This window comes from Pygocentrus nattereri, chromosome 18, assembly GCF_015220715.1.
Source record: "Pygocentrus nattereri isolate fPygNat1 chromosome 18, fPygNat1.pri, whole genome shotgun sequence".
Taxonomy (NCBI): Eukaryota; Metazoa; Chordata; class Actinopteri; order Characiformes; family Serrasalmidae; genus Pygocentrus; species Pygocentrus nattereri.
The window spans coordinates 4,896,994-4,916,710 of NC_051228.1; the positions used below are offsets into that span (position 1 = coordinate 4,896,994).

Here is a 19,717-nt window from a genome sequence, read left to right on the forward strand (position 1 = left end):
GGTCATCTGGGATATTTCTGCTTGCCCGACTATTACCACAGCCCTATCTGGATTAAGGGGGTTTTCTTGAATAATGATAATGAATTGTCCACTCTGTTCTGTGGTCCTGAAGAATGGAAGGCCCTGAGCCAACTGTGTTTGATCAAGGTGCTGATCCCTGACCTCAAAATACATATGTGAAACAAACATTTATTTGAAATGAATTATTTTTACTCTTTTGTCTGTAAGGAAGGTTATAACACTGTAGTGCACTTTAGGAGCTCTGCATATTTTAATACAGTGATTAAAATTAGTGTCAGGGCCACACAGAATAAAGTTGTACATACATATCTGAGACCAGATCATATTCTGTTCCAGGTTTTTACATGTATGACTTGGTTGAAATTACAGTTCCATCACTAAAAAGCCAGATGAGTCAGGTAGTGCATCTTCCATCAGCAGTCTGTACTCTCTCTGTTCTTATTAATAGATCTTACATTTCCCTACTGTTGTGTAGTATATTATAGATTATTAGTACAAATAACTAGAAAACTGTCCTTATAAATCAGTTAAGAATGGTCAAAAATTCTTTAACCCTTTAACAAGCCATGGGCCTGCCAATAGGCCCAGAATTTTATTTACCACTTTTATAACCTAAAGAATTGCACCATTATTTTTTAGTAGTTACTGAATAATAAGCCTTTGGATAAAATAAACCTCGATTGTTAAGGGGTTAATAAGGTCATGAACACATTATAAAACATTACTAAAATGTTATTTCATATAAAAAAGAGGCTGTTGCTTACCAAATAGTGACCCCACATTTATGACCACTGTTAAACCTCAGATCATGTGGGTTACTCACTTTATGTTCACCATTCAACCTTTACAATTTTCATTTAAATCAGACAGAACAGGTCACAGTGGCTCTTGTTATTTATGAGTTCTAACATTAAGAAACTTTTGTTTAACTATTTTAAACAATTCATGAAGCCTTTATAATACTGGGTACTGGTACACTGGAAATGAAGTGAGCTGTATAGTAGTGCTGTTTTTTTCAGCTGAAGTTAAAAATGTTCTGGATACAAATTAAACCTTGCAGACGATGATTCAAATATTCTACCGGTTAAAATACACTTAGCTGATTCTCTGAACCATGAATAGAAGATGGCATATATTAGTGGATTCACAGAGGAGTTAAGGTACAGTAGCCATCCAAACACAGTCCACACCATAGAAGAAGACGTGACACTTTCAACTGACAGAGAAGTTACATAAAACGGAATCCAGCAAGCAAGATAAACAAAAATGATGACTCCTAATGTTTTCGCTGCTTTGGTTTCAGAAGAATTTGAAGGTTTGGCTCCGTGTTTCTTTGAGGCTCCAATTTTCACAGTTCTAACAGCTCTAGCTTGACGTCTGGCCACAGTAAAAATGATTGAATACAAGACCAGTATAACAGAACAAGGGGCTAGAAAACCAATAACCAGGTCAGAGATTACCCAGGAATGTTTGACAAATAAGACACACTCCCCATAACAATCACTGGATATCTGAGATAGAAGAAGGTGATCATTAGTGTACAAATAGATAATGACATAAAATGAACAGAAAGACCAGCAAATAATGATGAACACAGACATTTTACAAACTGTGACTCTCGTAGAGTACAGCAGAGGGTCACTGACAGCAATGTACCGGTCAACTGCAATGAAAACCAGGCTAAAGAGAGATGCTGACATGGACAGATTATAAATTATTGGAGAAACAGAGCATGCGATTTTTCCAAGATACCAACAGGAGTCAATGAGCTCCATTATTTTTACAGGCATAACAATCAGTCCCACGAGAAGATCCGCCACAGCCAGAGAGAGGATGAGCAGGTTGGTGGGTGTGTGGAGCTGCTTGAAGTGAGAGATGGAGATGATCACCAGCAGGTTCAGAAACACAGTGAACACAGAAACACATGAGAGAACAATAAACAGAAATATATAAACAGGACCTGTTCGGACCTCCTTTCTGCACGATGAGTTGACGCCAGGAAAGCAGTACTGGATGGACATGTTAATCTGATCCTCAGTGTTCATCTGGCCCAGATGATTTTACCACATGTATTGATATATTTGCCCTCTTGAAATTCTTTTTTATAGCTAAGTATGATCCCTCCCACTGACATATGATTAGCTAATCGTCCCCATCACTCAAATAGCATTTTGCAGCATTACTTTCCCTTTAATTATGATAATAACGAAGCGTGAAGTTTTTGCACATATTCGTTGTCCAGCAGTGATCTGTTCTTTAGGAGCCATCATTACAGAAGGTCATAACAAATCGACTTCATATTTGTGTCAAAGGAACCAGCGGCCATATTACGGACAATTCTTCAGTCTGAGATCTGCTTTATTCTTATGGCAACTTCAGTTAAGCGTGAAGTTAGGACAGAAGCTATTACAGAACAACAGCTCTTAAGTCTATAATTTTATCTGATTTCCAGATAAGGAAATGGTACTATAGAAACATCCTAAGTTGCCAAAATAATCTAAATATTTTCTTAAGTTTAAGACTAAGTCCAGAGTGTCTTTAGTTCTGTTTTAATCATCTGTTTCTATTGTTTCATGCAGTGATACGCAGAATAATAGTAATATCAGATAAAACATCACAGCGACAGTAGATAATAATGAGGAGGCCGAGCTGAACACGCGTCTGTTTATTAGGAGGAATAACGTAGCGCGCTCAGCTAAAGAGTTTGGGAAATTAAAAAGTAAGGATGGAGCGGCGACGCTCTGATAAACAGCAAAAAGCTCTGCCGCAATGTTCTTCACTCAGTTTATCGCGCTTTAGTTTTGTTGACCTTTTTTTCCCTCAGTAACAGTAGCTAACAGTAGCTGTCTGGCTAGCTAACCTGATTACGTTCAGACGTTTCACCTGTGCACGGATCGTCAGTTGCTAGGCAACATACATGATAGTTGCCTGTCGACTTGCATCAAGTAAGTTAAGATTTCCTCACTTGAGATCAGATAAGATGCTGTAAGATTAAGATAAGATTTGCCTCTGAGATACGAATTTGTGAAAAATCTTATCTCAACCTCTCAGATCTTAAGGTAAGACAAAGAGATATGAATTTGGCCCCAGAATGCAGAAAGTGAAGATTTATAGTACTTTAAATATTATCTCTTTGAATTTTATATATATTCATATATATATATATATATATATATATATATGTGTGTGTGTGTGTGTATGTGTATATCTGTTTTTCTGCCCTGCGAGGGACTGGCCAGGGTGTATCCTGCACCCCCCACGACCCAGAAGGAGAAGCGGCTCAGACGATGGTGTGTGTGTGTGTGTGTGCGTGTATATACATATATATATATATATATATATATATATATATATATATATATATATATATGTATATATATGGGAAACACAATGACTTGGTTGAAATTACAGTTCCATCACCAAAAAGCCAGATGAGTTATCAGCAACAGGGTACTGCACCTTCCTTCAGCAGTCTGTATTGCCTCTGTTCTACCTAATAGATACTGCAGTTCTCTACTCTTGTACAGTATATAACAAATTATGAATTGAAAAATTTTACAATAAGACTATCCTTATAAATTGGTTATGAGAGGTTAAAAACTGTCATAAGGTGTTCTTATTACATATAAAAATAAAGGGCCTGTTGCTTGCCAGATAGTGACCCCACATTCATCATCATCATCATCATCATTGACCGCTAGTCCAGATAGGGTCGCGGTAGCAGTTAGGAGAGCAGAGAATCCCAGATGACCCTGTCTTCCGCAACTTCCTCCAGCTCATTCCCAGGGACCCCAAGCCGCTCATAGGCCAACTTGGAGATATTATCCCTCCAGCGGGTCCTAGAACGACCCCAGGGTCTTGTCCTGGTAGGCCATGCCTTCAACACCCCCACCGGGAGGCGTCCAGCGGGCATCCGGATCAGATGCTGGAGCCACCTCAGCTGGCTCCTCTCAATGCGGAGGAGTAGCGGCTCTACTCTGAGCTCCTCCCGGATGACCGAGCACCTCACTCTATCGCATAGCGCGTAGCCCGCCACCCAACAAAGAAAGCTTATTTCTACTGCTTGTATTCACGATCTTATTCTTTCAGTCATTACCCACACCTCATGACCATAGGTGAGGTTTGGGATGTAGATCGACCCTACACAGAGAGCTTCGCCTTTTGGCTCAACTCCCTCTTCACCACTACAGTCTGGTACAGTGACCGCATTACTGCTGCCGCCTGTCCCAGCCTGCGGCCGATCTCACGATCCCTCTTCCTGTCACTCGTGAACAAGACCCCAAGATACTTAAACTCCTCCACCTGGGGCACGTCCTTTCCCCTTACCTGGAGTGGGCATGCCATCCTTTTCTGGGCCAAGACCATGTACTCAGACTTGGAGGTGGTGATCCGCATACCAACCGCTTCACCCTCAGCTGCAAACCGCTCCATGGAGCGCTGGAGGCATCCATGTGATTCTGCCAAAAGAACAACATCATCTGCAAATAGCAGAGATGCCACCCTCCGGTCTCCATACATAATGCCCTCCTGACCCCGGCTGACACCCTGACTCTCTGTCCATGAATATCATGAACAAGAGTGGAAGACAGGGCACCACCCTGGCGGAGTCCAACGCTAACACTGAAAGAGTCTGACTTAATGCCGAGTATGCGGACACAGCTCTCGCTCCAGGAGTACAGAGACTGGATGGCCAGGAGTAGTAGCCCCAGCACCCCAAACCCCCGGAGGACCTCCCACAAGATATCACAAGGAACACGGTCATAAGCCTTCTCCAAGTCCACAAAACACATGTAGACTGGGTTGGCAAACTCCCATGCCCCCTCAACAATCTGTGAGAGGGTGAAAAGCTGGTCCATTTTTCCACGGCCAGGACGGAATCCACATTGTTCCTCCTCAATCTGAGGTTCAACTATCGGTCGGAGTCTCCTTTCCAGCACCTTGGCATAGACTTTCCCAGGGAGGCTGAGCAGTGTGATACCCCGATAGTTGGCACACACCCTCTGGTCCCCCTTTTTAGAAATAGGGACCACCACCCCAGTCTGCCAGTTCAAGGGGACTGTTGCTGAGATCCATGCAATATTGTAGAAGCGTGTTAGCCATGACAGCCCCACAATATCCAGAGCCTTAAGCATCTCTGGACGAATCTCATCCACCCCTGGTGCCTTGCCACTGAGGAGCTTACCAACTACCTCAGTGACCTCCACCAGGGAAATGGAACTTGACACCCCAGGAGCCTCTGGCCCTGATTCCCGTAAGGGAGGCACGTCTCCCGGATTAAAGAGTTCCTCAAAGTGCTCCTTCCAATGACCGACAATATCCTCATTTGAAGTCAGAGTTTCTCCACCCTTGCAGCTTGGGCGCAGCTACCCCGACCATTCCTGAGTCGCCGGACAGTTGTCCAGAACCTATTTGAGGCCAAGCGAAAGTCTTTTTCCATGGCCTCACCAAACTCCTCCCATGCCCTGGATTTTGCTTCTGCCACCAATGCAGCTGCCACCTTTTTTGCCTGTCGGTACCTCTCTGCTGAATCAGGAGTCCTTCGGGCCAACCAGTACCTAAAGGCTTCTTTCTTCAGCTTGATGGTGTCTCTCACAACTGGTGTCCACCAGGAGGTTCTTGGGTTTCCGTCCTGACAGGCACCCACAAGCTTTTGGCCACAGCTACGCCTGGCAGCTTCCACAGTGGAGGTTTTGAACAGGGTCCATTCAGACTCCATGTCCCCTACCTCCTCCGGCACATGAGAAAAGCTCTCCTGGAGGTGGGAGTTGAAATCATTCCAAAGAGGGGCCTCCGACAGTCGTTCCCAGCAGAACCTCGCTATTCACTTGGGCCTACCGCATCTGACCATCAGTCTTCCCTGCCGTCTGATCCTTCTCACCACCAGATGCTGATCAGTTGACAGCTCAGCACCTCTCTTTACCATAGTGTCAAGAACATGTGGTCCCAAGTCAGATGAAACGACAACAAAGTCGATCATTGACCTTTGACCCAAGTAACTCTGGTACCATGTACACTTATGAACATCCTTGTGTTTGAACTTGGTGTTCGTTATGGACAATCCATGCCTGGCACAGACGTCCAATAACAAATCACCATTTGGGTTTAGATCGGGCAGGCCGTTCTTCTGAATCATGCCACTCCAGGTCTCCCACTCATTGCCAACGTGATCATTGAAGTCTCCCAGTAAGACCCTTTCTAGAACCCCGCCCACTCGCTCCAAGAAGGCCGAAAACTCTGACCTGTTCTTTGGTGCATAAGCACAGACAACAGTCACAGATTTCCTCTCTGCAATTTTAATTAGCATTGAGGCGACCCTCTCGTCCACCGAGACAAACTCCAACTGCATGGTCACCAGCCCGGGGACTTGTGAGTATCCCCACACCTGCCCGGCGCCTCTCACCCTATGCAACCCCTGAGTAGGAGAGAGACCAACCCCTATCCAGGAGTTTGGTTCCAAAGCCGACACTGTGGGTGGAGGTGAGCCAAACTATATCCAGTTAGTACTTCTCAACCTCCTGCACAAGTTCCGGATCCTTTCCCTCCAGTGAGGTTACTTTCCATGTACAAAAAGCTAGTTTCTGCTGCAGGGGCCGGGTTACGTGGGCTGCCCGGCCACCAGACGCCACATTCCCACATTCATGTCTACTAATAAACCTCAGATTGTGTGGGTTACTCATCTTACTTTCAGCATTCAACCTTTTCATTTTAAACTACTCATAAGCCCTTTATGAGTATTATTGTAAAGTGGTACCCTGCAAATGAAGTTAGCTGTGTAGTAATGGTTTCATCGGCTAAAGATAAAAATGATCTGAACACAAATTAAACCTAGAAGATTTAAATATTCCACATGATAAAACTCTCTTAGCTGATTCTCTGAGCCATGGATAGAACATGGCATAAATCAGTGGATTTGCAGAGGAGTTCTTGTATAGCAGCCATTCAAACAGTCCAAACTATTGACACAGTTGTGACACTTTCAACTGACAGAGAACTCACATAAAACAGTATCCAGCAAGCAAGATGAACAAAAATGAGAATTCCCAATGTTATCACAGCTTTGGTTTCAGAAGAACTTGACGGTTTGACTCCATGTTTCTTTGAGACACCATTTATCACAGCTGTAACACCTGAAGCTCCTTAGTGGTGAACAATCAGTGTTGGTGCTTTTTTCAATTGTCCCGTCTTAATCTCTTATGAGTCATGTCATGTGTTTGCTTAAACAGGGAATCGTGTGACCCGTCTGAGATGCCTCATTATCTCACAAATTCACTGCAGCTCCAACTATTATTTTCACCTCTGCATTAACCACTCTGTTCTGTGGTCCTAAAGCATGGAAGGCCTTAAGCCTACAGTAATTGCTCAAGGTGCTAATGCCTCTGGTGACCTGATCTTCAAACACATATGCAAGTAAAACAAACCTTTATCTCCAAAGTAGCCAGGGAGTGGCTTGGGATCCCCCAGAATGAGCTGTAGGATATTGGACAGGGTCATCTGGGATATTTCTTCTTACCCGTCTATTACCACAGCCCTATCTGGATTAAGGGGGTTTTCTTAAATAATGATGATAAATTGTCCACTCTGTTCTGTGGTCCTGAAGCATGGAAGGCCCTGAGCCAACTGTGTTTGATCAAGGTGCTGATCCCTGACCTCAAAATACATATGTGAAACAAACATTTATTTGAAATGAATCATTTTTACTCTTTTGTCTGTAAGTAAGGTTATAACACTGTAGTGCACTTTAGGAGCTGTGCATATTTTAATAGAGTGATTAAAATTAGTGTCAGGGCCACACAGAATAAAGTTGTACATACATATCTGAGACCAGATCATGTTCTGTTCCAGGTTCTTACATGTATGACTTGGTTGAAATTACAGTTCCATCACTAAAAAGCCAGATGAGTCAGGTAGTGCATCTTCCATCAGCAGTCTGTACTCTCTCTGTTCTTATTAATAGATCTTACATTTCCCTACTGTTGTGTAGTATATTATAGATTATTAGTACAAAATAACTAGAAAACTGTCCTTATAAATCAGTTAAGAATGGTTAAAAATTCTTCATGAATAGATATTAACCCTTTAAGAAGCCATGGGCCTGCCAATAGGCCCAGAATTTTATTTTCCACTTTTATAACCTAAAGAATTGCTCCATTATTTTTTAGTAGTTACTGAATAATAAGCCTTTGGATAAAATAAACCTGGATTGTTAAGGGGTTAATAAGGTCATGAACACATTAAAAAACATTACTAAAATGTTATTACATATAATAAAGAGGCTGTTGCTTACAAAATAGTGACCCCACATTTATGACCACTGTTAAACCTCAGATCATGTGGGTTACTCACTTTATGTTCAGCATTCAACCTTTACAATTTTCATTTAAATCAGACAGAACAGGTCACAGTGGCTCTTGTTATTCATGAGTTCTAACATTAAGAAACTTTTGTTTAACTATTTTAAACAATTCATAAAGCCTTTATAATACTGGGTAGTGGTACACTGGAAATGAAGTGAGCTGTGTAGTAGTGCTGTTTTTTTAAGTTAAAAACGTTCTGGATACAAATTAAACCTTGAAGACGATGATTCAAATATTCTACAGGTTAAAATACACTTAGCTGATTCTCTGAACCATGAATAGAAGATGGCATATATTAGTGGATTCACAGAGGAGTTAAGGTACAGTAGCCATCCATACACAGTCCACACCATAGACGAAGACGTGACACTTTCAACTGACAGAGAAGTTACATAAAACGGAATCCAGCAAGCAAGATAAACAAAAATGATGATTCCTAATGTTTTCGCTGCTTTGGTTTCTGAAGAATTTGAAGGTTTGGCTCTCTGTATTTTTGAGGCACCGTTTTTCACAGCTCTAACAGCTCTAGCTTGACGTCTGGCCACAGTAAAAATGATTGAATACAAGACGAGTATAACAGAGCAAGGGGCTATAAAACAAATAACCATGTCAATAATCACCCAGGAATCTTTGACGAATACGACACACTCTCCATAACATTCACCGGATATCTGAGACAGAAGAAGGTGATCATTAGTGTACAAATAGATAATGGCATAAAATGAACAGAAAGACCAGCCAATAATGATGAACACAGATATTTTACAAACTGTGACTCTCGTAGAGTACAGCAGAGGGTCACTGACAGCAATGTACCGGTCAACTGCAATGAAAACCAGGCTACAGAGAGATGCTGACATGGACAGATAATAAATAATTGGAGAAACAGAGCATGCAATTTTTCCAAGATACCAACAGGAGTCAATGAGCTCCATTATTTTTACAGGCATAACAATCAGTCCCACGAGAAGATCCGCCACAGCCAGAGAGAGGATGAGCAGGTTGGTGGGAGTGTGGAGCTGCTTGAAGTGAGAGATGGAGATGATCACCAGCAGGTTCAGAAACACAGTGAACACAGAAACACATGAGAGAACAATGAACAGAAATATATAAGCAGGACCTGTTCGGACCTCCTTTCTGCACGATGAGTTGACACCAGGAAAGCAGTACTGGATGGACATGTTAATCTGATCCTCAGTGATCATCTGGGCCAGATGATTTTACCACATGTATTGATATATTTGCCCTCTTGAAATTCTTTTTTATAGCTAAGTATGATCCCTCCCACTGACATGTGATTAGCTAATTCGTCCCCATCACTCAAGTAGCATTTTGCAGCATTACTTTCCCTTTAATTATGATAATAATGAAGCATGATGTTTTTGCACATATTCGTTGTCCAGCAGTGATCTGTTCTTTAGGAGCCATCATTACAGAAGGTCATAACAAATCGACTTCATATTTGTGTCAAGGGAACCAGCGGCCATATTACAGTCAATTCTTCAGTCTGAGATCTGCTTTGTTGTTATGGCAACTTCAGTTAAGCGTGAAGTTAGGACAGAAGCTATTACAGAACAACAGCTCTTAAGTCTATAATTTTATCTGATTTCCAGATAAGGAAATGGCACTATAGAAACATCCTAAGTTGCCAAAATAATCTAAATATTTTCTTAAGTTTAAGACTAAGTCCAGAGTGTCTTTAGTTCTGTTTTAATCATCTGTTTCTATTGTTTCATGCAGTGATACGCAGAATAATAGTAATATCAGATAAAACATCACAGCGACAGTAGATAATAATGAGGAGGCCGAGCTGAACACGCATCTGTTTATTAGGAGGAATAACGTAATGCGCTCAGCTAAAGAGTCTAATAATCTATAATATACTGCACGACAGTAGGGAAATAGAACTGTAATTTCAACCATGTAATTTTCCATAAGACTATGGAATCTGTAGGCAGGACCCTTTCTAGAACCCCACCCACTCGCTCCAAGAAGGCCAGATACTCTGACCTGTTGTTTGGTGCATAAGCACAGACAACAGTCAAAGTTTTCCTCTCTGCGATTTTAATTCGCATTGAGGCGACCCTCTCATCCACCGAGACAAACTCCAACTGCATGGTCACCAGCCGGGGACTTGTGAGTATCCCCACACCCGCCCGGCGCCTCTCACCCTGTGCAACCCCTGAGTAGGAGAGAGACCAACCCCTATCCAGGAGTTTGGTTCCAAAGCCGACACTGTGGGTGGAGGTGAGCCAATCTATATCTAGTTGGTACCTCTCAACCTCCTGCACAAGTTCCCGATCCTTTCCCTCCAGTGAGGTTACTTTCCATGTACAAAAAGCTAGTTTCTGCTGCAGGGGCCGGGTTACGTGGGCTGGCCGGCCACCAGACGCCACATTCCCACATTCATGTCTACTAATAAACCACAGATTGTGTGGGTTACTCATCTTACTTTCAGCATTCAACCTTTTCATTTTAAACTACTCATAAGCCCTTTATGAGTATTATTGTAAAGTGGTACCCTGCAAATGAAGTTAGCTGTGTAGTAATGGTTTCATCGGCTAAAGATAAAATGATCTGAACACAAATTAAACCTAGAAGATTTAAATATTCCACATGATAAAACTCTCTTAGCTGATTCTCTGAGCCATGGATAGAACATGGCATAAATCAGTGGATTTGCAGAGGAGTTCTTGTATAGCAACCATTCAAACAGAGTCCACACTATTGACACAGTTGTGACACTTTCAACTGACAGAGAACTCACATAAAACTGTATCCAGCAAGCAAGATGAACAAAAATGAGAATTCCCAATGTTTTCACAGCTTTGGTTTCAGAAGAACTTGACGGTTTGACTCCATGTTTCTTTGAGACACCATTCATCACAGCTGTAACACCTGAAGCTCCTTAGTGGTGAACAATCAGTGTTGGTGCTTTTTTCAATTGTCCCGTCTTAATCTCTTATGAGTCATGTCATGTGTTTGCTTAAACAGGGAATCGTGTGACCCGTCTGAGATGCCTCATTATCTCACAAATTCACTGCAGCTCCAACTGTTATTTTCACCTCTGCATTAACCACTCTGTTCTGTGGTCCTAAAGCATGGAAGGCCTTAAGCCTACAGTATTTGCTCAAGGTGCTAATGCCTCTGCTGACCTGATCTTCAAACACATATGCAAGTAAAACAAACCTTTATCTCAAAAGTAGCTGGGGAGTGGCTTGGGATCCCCCAGAATGAGCTGTAGGATGTTGGACAGGGTCATCTGGGATATTTCTGCTTGCCCGACTATTACCACAGCCCTATCTGGATTAAGGGGGTTTTCTTAAATAATGATGATAAATTGTCCACTCTGTTCTGTGGTCCTGAAGCATGGAAGGCCCTGAGCCAACTGTGTTTGATCAAGGTGCTGATCCTTGACCTCAAAATACATATCTGAAACAAACATTTATTTGAAATGAATCATTTTTACTCTTTTGTCTGTAAGTAAGGTTACATATTAAAGTTAGAGCTTAGGTTAGGTTAGAGCTGTGCATATTTTAATAGAGTGATTAAAATTAGTGTCAGGGCCACACAGAATAAAGTTGTACATACATATCTGAGACCAGATCATATTCTGTTCCAGGTTCTTACATGAATGACTTGGTTGAAATTACAGTTCCATCACTAAAAAGCCAGATGAGACAGGTAGTGCATCTTCCATCAGCAGTCTGTACTCTCTCTGTTCTTATTAATAGATCTTACATTTCCCTACTGTTGTGAAGTATTTTATAGATTATTAGTACAAAAGAACTAGAAAACTGTCCTTATAAATCAGTTAAGAATGGTTAAAAATTCTTCATGAATAGATATTAACCCTTTAACAAGCCATGGGCCTGCCAATAGGCCCAGAATTTTATTTTCCCCTTTTATAACCTAAAGAATTGCTCTATTATTTTTTAGTAGTTACTGAATAATGAGCCTTTGGATAAAATAAACCTGGATTGTTAAGGGGTTAATAAGGTCATGAACACATTAAAAAACATTACTAAAATGTTATTACATATAATAAAGAGGCTGTTACTTACCAAATAGTGACCCCACATTTATGACCACTGTTAAACCTCAGATCATGTGGGTTACTCACTTTATGTTCAGCATTCAACCTTTACAATTTTCATTTAAATCAGACAGAACAGGTCACAGTGGCTCTTGTTATTTATGAGTTCTAACATTAAGAAACTTTTGTTTAACTATTTTACACAATTCATAAAGCCTTTATAATACTGGGTAGTGGTACACTGGAAATGAAGTGAGCTGTGTAGTAGTGCTGTTTTTTTAAGTTAAAAACGTTCTGGATACAAATTAAACCTTGAAGACGATGATTCAAATATTCTACAGGTTAAAATACACTTAGCTGATTCTCTGAACCATGAATAGAAGATGGCATATATTAGTGGATTCACAGAGGAGTTAAGGTACAGTAGCCATCCATACACAGTCCACACCATAGACGAAGACGTGACACTTTCAACTGACAGAGAAGTTACATAAAACGGAATCCAGCAAGCAAGATAAACAAAAATGATGATTCCTAATGTTTTCGCTGCTTTGGTTTCTGAAGAATTTGAAGGTTTGGCTCTCTGTATTTTTGAGGCACCGTTTTTCACAGCTCTAACAGCTCTAGCTTGACGTCTGGCCACAGTAAAAATGACTGAATACAAGACGAGTATAACAGAGCAAGGGGCTATAAAACAAATAACCATGTCAATAATCACCCAGGAATCTTTGACGAATACGACACACTCTCCATAACATTCACCGGATATCTGAGACAGAAGAAGGTGATCATTAGTGTACAAATAGATAATGGCATAAAATGAACAGAAAGACCAGCCAATAATGATGAACACAGATATTTTACAAACTGTGACTCTCGTAGAGTACAGCAGAGGGTCACTGACAGCAATGTACCGGTCAACTGCAATGAAAACCAGGCTACAGAGAGATGCTGACATGGACAGATAATAAATAATTGGAGAAACAGAGCATGCAATTTTTCCAAGATACCAACAGGAGTCAATGAGCTCCATTATTTTTACAGGCATAACAATCAGTCCCACGAGAAGATCCGCCACAGCCAGAGAGAGGATGAGCAGGTTGGTGGGAGTGTGGAGCTGCTTGAAGTGAGAGATGGAGATGATCACCAGCAGGTTCAGAAACACAGTGAACACAGAAACACATGAGAGAACAATGAACAGAAATATATAAGCAGGACCTGTTCGGACCTCCTTTCTGCACGATGAGTTGACACTAGGAAAGCAGTACTGGATGGACATGTTAATCTGATCCTCAGTGATCATCTGGGCCAGATGATTTTACCACATGTATTGATATATTTGCCCTCTTGAAATTCTTTTTTATAGCTAAGTATGATCCCTCCCCCTGGCATGTGATTAGCTAATTCGTCCCCATCACTCAAGTAGCATTTTGCAGCATTACTTTCCCTTTAATTATGATAATAATGAAGCGTGAAGTGTTTGCACATATTCGTTGTCCAGCAGTGATCTGTTCTTTAGGAGCCATCATTACAGAAGGTCATAACAAATCGACTTCATATTTGTGTCAAGGGAACCAGCGGCCATATTACAGACAATTCTTCAGTCTGAGATCTGCTTTGTTGTTATGGCAACTTCAGTTAAGCGTGAAGTTAGGACAGAAGCTATTACAGAACAACAGCTCTTAAGTCTATAATTTTATCTGATTTCCAGATAAGGAAATGGCACTATAGAAACATCCTAAGTTGCCAAAATAATCTAAATATTTTCTTAAGTTTAAGACTAAGTCCAGAGTGTCTTTAGTTCTGTTTTAATCGTCTGTTTCTATTGTTTCATGCAGTGATACGCAGAATAATAGTAATATCAGATAAAACATCACAGCGACAGTAGATAATAATGAGGAGGCCGAGCTGAACACGCATCTGTTTATTAGGAGGAATAACGTAGTGCGCTCAGCTAAAGAGTCTAATAATCTATAATATACTGCACGACAGTAGGGAAATAGAACTGTAATTTCAACCATGTAATTTTCCATAAGACTATGGAATCTGTAGGCGGGACCCTTTCTAGAACCCCACCCACTCGCTCCAAGAAGGCCAGATACTCTGACCTGTTGTTTGGTGCATAAGCACAGACAACAGTCAAAGTTTTCCTCTCTGCGATTTTAATTCGCATTGAGGCGACCCTCTCATCCACCGAGACAAACTCCAACTGCATGGTCACCAGCCGGGGACTTGTGAGTATCCCCACACCCGCCCGGCGCCTCTCACCCTGTGCAACCCCTGAGTAGGAGAGAGACCAACCCCTATCCAGGAGTTTGGTTCCAAAGCCGACACTGTGGGTGGAGGTGAGCCAATCTATATCTAGTTGGTACCTCTCAACCTCCTGCACAAGTTCCCGATCCTTTCCCTCCAGTGAGGTTACTTTCCATGTACAAAAAGCTAGTTTCTGCTGCAGGGGCCGGGTTACGTGGGCTGGCCGGCCACCAGACGCCACATTCCCACATTCATGTCTACTAATAAACCACAGATTGTGTGGGTTACTCATCTTACTTTCAGCATTCAACCTTTTCATTTTAAACTACTCATAAGCCCTTTATGAGTATTATTGTAAAGTGGTACCCTGCAAATGAAGTTAGCTGTGTAGTAATGGTTTCATCGGCTAAAGATAAAATGATCTGAACACAAATTAAACCTAGAAGATTTAAATATTCCACATAATAAAACTCTCTTAGCTGATTCTCTGAGCCATGGATAGAACATGGCATAAATCAGTGGATTTGCAGAGGAGTTCTTGTATAGCAACCATTCAAACAGAGTCCACACTATTGACACAGTTGTGACACTTTCAACTGACAGAGAACTCACATAAAACTGTATCCAGCAAGCAAGATGAACAAAAATGAGAATTCCCAATGTTTTCACAGCTTTGGTTTCAGAAGAACTTGACGGTTTGACTCCATGTTTCTTTGAGACACCATTCATCACAGCTGTAACACCTGAAGCTCCTTAGTGGTGAACAATCAGTGTTGGTGCTTTTTTCAATTGTCCCGTCTTAATCTCTTATGAGTCATGTCATGTGTTTGCTTAAACAGGGAATCGTGTGACCCGTCTGAGATGCCTCATTATCTCACAAATTCACTGCAGCTCCAACTATTATTTTCACCTCTGCATTAACCACTCTGTTCTGTGGTCCTAAAGCATGGAAGGCCTTAAGCCTACAGTGTTTGGTCAAGGTGCTAATGCCTCTGGTGACCTGATCTTCAAACACATATGCAAGTAAAACAAACCTTTATCTCAAAAGTAGCTGGGGAGTGGCTTGGGATCCCCCAGAATGAGCTGTAGGATGTTGGACAGGGTCATCTGGGATATTTCTGCTTGCCCGACTATTACCACATTCCTATCTGGATTAAGGGGGTTTTCTTAAATAATGATGATAAATTGTCCACTCTGTTCTGTGGTCCTGAAGCATGGAAGGCCCTGAGCCAACTGTGTTTGATCAAGGTGCTGATCCTTGACCTCAAAATACATATGTGAAACAAACATTTATTTGAAATGAATCATTTTTACTCTTTTGTCTGTAAGTAAGGTTACATATTAAAGTTAGAGCTTAGGTTAGGTTAGAGCTGTGCATATTTTAATAGAGTGATTAAAATTAGTGTCAGGGCCACACACAATAAAGTTGTACACACATATCTGAGACCAGATCATGTTCTGTTCCAGGTTCTTACATGAATGACTTGGTTGAAATTACAGTTCCATCACTAAAAAGCCAGATGAGTCAGGTAGTGCATCTTCCATCAGCAGTCTGTACTCTCTCTGTTCTTATTAATAGATCTTACATTTCCCTACTGTTGTGAAGTATATTATAGATTATTAGTACAAAAGAACTAGAAAACTGTCCTTATAAATCAGTTAAGAATGGTTAAAAATTCTTCATGAATAGATATTAACCCTTTAAGAAGCCATGGGCCTGCCAATAGGCCCAGAATTTTATTTTCCCCTTTTATAACCTAAAGAATTGCTCTATTATTTTTTAGTAGTTACTGAATAATGAGCCTTTGGATAAAATAAACCTGGATTGTTAAGGGGTTAATAAGGTCATGAACACATTAAAAAACATTACTAAAATGTTATTACATATAATAAAGAGGCTGTTACTTACCAAATAGTGACCCCACATTTATGACCACTGTTAAACCTCAGATCATGTGGGTTACTCACTTTATGTTCAGCATTCAACCTTTACAATTTTCATTTAAATCAGACAGAACAGGTCACAGTGGCTCTTGTTATTTATGAGTTCTAACATTAAGAAACTTTTGTTTAACTATTTTACACAATTCATAAAGCCTTTATAACATTGTGCAGTGTTACACTGGAAATGAAGTGAGCTGTGTAGTAGTGCTGTTTTTTTCAGCTGAAGTTAAAGACGTTCTGGATACAAATTAAACCTTGAAGACGATGATCCAAATATTCTACCGGTTAAAATACACTTAGCTGATTCTCTGAACCATGAATAGAAGATGGCATATATTAGTGGATTCACAGAGGAGTTAAGGGACAGTAGCCATCCAAACACAGTCCACACCATGGATGAAGAAGTGACACTTTCAACTGACAGAGAAGTTACATAAAACGGAATCCAGCAAGCAAGATAAACAAAAATGATGACTCCTAATGTTTTCGCTGCTTTGGTTTCAGAAGAATTTGAAGGTTTGGCTCTGTGTTTCTTTGAGGCTCCAATTTTCACAGTTCTAACAGCTCTAGCTTGACGTCTGGCCACATTAAAAATGATTGAATACAAGACCAGTATAACAGAGCAAGGGGCTAGAAAACAAATAACCATGTCAATAATTACCCAGGAATCTTTGACGAATAAGACACACTTTCCATAACATTCACTGGATATCTGAGATAGAAGAAGGTGATCATTAGTGTACGAATAGATAATGACATAAAATGAACAGAAAGACCAGCAAATGATGATGAACACAGATATTTTACAAACTGTGACTCTCGTAGAGTACAGCAGAGGGTCACTGACAGCAATGTACCGGTCAACTGCAATGAAAACCAGGCTACAGAGAGATGCTGACATGGACAGATTATAAATTATTGGAGAAACAGAACATGCGATTTTTCCAAGATACCAACAGGAGTCAATGAGCTCCATTATTTTTACAGGCATAACAAACAGCCCCACAAGAAGATCCGCCACAGCCAGAGAGAGGATGAGCAGGTTGGTGGGGATGTGGAGCTGCTTGAAGTGAGAGATGGAGATGATCACCAGCAGGTTCAGAAACACAGTGAACACAGAAACACATGAGAGAACAATAAACAGAAATATATAAGCAGGACCTGTTCGGACCTCCTTTCTGCAAGATGAGTTGACACCAGGAAAGCAGTACTGGATGGACATGTTAATCTGATCCTCAGTGATCGTCTGGCCCAGATGATTTTACCACATGTATTGATATATTTGCCATCTTGAAATTCTTTTTTATAGCTAAGTATGATCCCTCCCACTGACATATGATTAGCTAATTTGTCCCCATCACTCAAGTAGCATTTTGCAGCATTACTTTCCCTTTAATTATGATAATAATGAAGCATGAAGTTTTTGCACATATTCGTTGTCCAGCAGTGATCTGTTCTTTAGGAGCCATCATTACAGAAGGTCATAACAAATCGACTTCATATTTGTGTCAAGGGAACCAGCGGCCATATTACAGACAATTCTTCAGTCTGAGATCTGCTTTGTTGTTATGGCAACTTCAGTTAGGACTAAAGCTAGGACAGAAGCCACTACAGGGCAACAGCTCTTAAGTCTATATTCTTATCTGATTTCCAACTATTATAGAAACATCTTAAGTTTCCAAAATATCCTAAATACCTTCACACGATACTTTATTAGGTACACCCTTTCAGTTGCTTGTTAACAGATATAGCTAATCAGCCTATCACAGGGCCGCAACTCAGTGCATTTAGACATGTAGAGGTGGTCAAGACGACTTGCTGAAGTGCAGACCGAGCATCAGAACGGGGAAGAAAGGGGATTTAAGGGACTTTGAACGTGGCGTGGTTGTTGGTGCCAGACGGGCTGGTCTGAGTATTTCAGAAACTGCTGATCTACTGGGATTTTCACACACAACCATCTCTAGGGTTTACAGAGAACGGTCCGAACAAGAGGAAATATCCACTGAGCGGTCAGTTGTGTGGAGGAAAATGCCTGGTTGATGTGAGAGGTCAGAGGAGAATGGGCAGACTGGTTCCAGATGATAGAAAGGCAGCAGGAACTCAAATAACCACTTGTTTCAACTAAAGAATGCAGAATACCATCTCTGAACGCACAACCCGTTGATCCTTGAAGAAGATGGGCTACAGCAGCAGACCACACCGGGTGCTGCTCCTGTCAGCTTTGAACAGGAAACTGAGACTACAATTCGCATGGGGTCACCGTAATTGGACAATAGAAGATTGGAACAATGTTGCCTGGTCTGACGAGTCTCGATTTCAGCTGCGACATTCAGATGGTAGGGTCAGAATTTGGCGTAAACAACATGAAAGAATAGATCCATCCTGCGTTGTATCAACTGTTCAGGCTGGTGGTGGTGGTGTGATGGTGTGGGGAATGTTTTCTTGGCACACTTTGGGCCCCTTAGTACCAATTGAGCATCATTTAAATACCGCAGCCTACCTGAGTATTTTTGTCCATCCCTTATGCATCTCTTTATGACCACAGTGTGCCCATCTTCTGATGGCTACTTTCAACAGGATAATGCACCATGTCACAAATCATATAATCTCAAACTGGTTTCTTGAACGTGACAATGAGTTCACTTCAATGGCCTCCAAAGTCACCAGATCTTAATCCAATAGAGCACCTTTGGGATGTGATGGAATGGGAGATTCACATCATAGATGTGCAGTCGACATATCTGCAGCATCTGTGTGATGCTATCATGTCAATATGAACCAAAATCTCTGAGGAACATTTCCAACACCTTGTTGAAAGTGTGCCACAAAGAATTAACGCAGTTCTGAAGGCAAAAGGGGGTCCAACCTTTTACTAGCAAGGTGTACCTAATGGTGGCCAGTCTCTGTGTGTGTGTGTGTGTGTGTGTATACAGCGTATCACAAAAGTGGGTGGCCACACAAAATATTGATACTTCAGGAGCTGTCTCTTAGGGGTTTTTTCACTTTTGTTGCCGGTGGTTTAGACATTAATGGCTGTATATTGAGTTATTTTGAGGGAAGAATAAATTTACACTCTTATATAAGCTGCACACAGAAAATTTTCATTGTG

At 41.2% G+C, this 19,717-nt stretch overlaps 4 protein-coding genes across 4 annotated transcripts; all 4 read right to left on the reverse strand.

Annotated features, from left to right (window-relative positions):
- Window positions 1–1,046: 1,046 nt before the first annotated feature.
- On the reverse strand, window positions 1,047–2,066 carry LOC108433235 (trace amine-associated receptor 13c-like). Its single transcript, XM_037546921.1, has 2 exons — window positions 1,992–2,066; window positions 1,047–1,880 (listed from the first exon to the last, which is right to left on the reverse strand). Exons 1-2 carry the CDS (start codon window positions 2,064–2,066, stop codon window positions 1,047–1,049), a joined length of 909 nt encoding a protein of 302 aa, XP_037402818.1.
- Window positions 2,067–8,560: 6,494 nt separating this feature from the next.
- On the reverse strand, window positions 8,561–9,580 carry LOC119266010 (trace amine-associated receptor 13c-like). Its single transcript, XM_037547462.1, has 2 exons — window positions 9,506–9,580; window positions 8,561–9,394 (listed from the first exon to the last, which is right to left on the reverse strand). The coding sequence occupies exons 1-2, from the start codon at window positions 9,578–9,580 to the stop codon at window positions 8,561–8,563; spliced, it is 909 nt and encodes a 302-aa protein (XP_037403359.1).
- Window positions 9,581–12,694: 3,114 nt separating this feature from the next.
- On the reverse strand, window positions 12,695–13,714 carry LOC119266059 (trace amine-associated receptor 13c-like). The gene has a single exon (XM_037547669.1). It carries the CDS (start codon window positions 13,712–13,714, stop codon window positions 12,695–12,697), a length of 1,020 nt encoding a protein of 339 aa, XP_037403566.1.
- Window positions 13,715–16,834: 3,120 nt separating this feature from the next.
- LOC108433236 (trace amine-associated receptor 13c-like) lies at window positions 16,835–19,126 on the reverse strand. The gene is made up of 3 exons (XM_037547464.1): window positions 19,109–19,126; window positions 17,780–17,836; window positions 16,835–17,668 (listed from the first exon to the last, which is right to left on the reverse strand). The coding sequence occupies exons 1-3, from the start codon at window positions 19,124–19,126 to the stop codon at window positions 16,835–16,837; spliced, it is 909 nt and encodes a 302-aa protein (XP_037403361.1).
- Window positions 19,127–19,717: the final 591 nt, after the last annotated feature.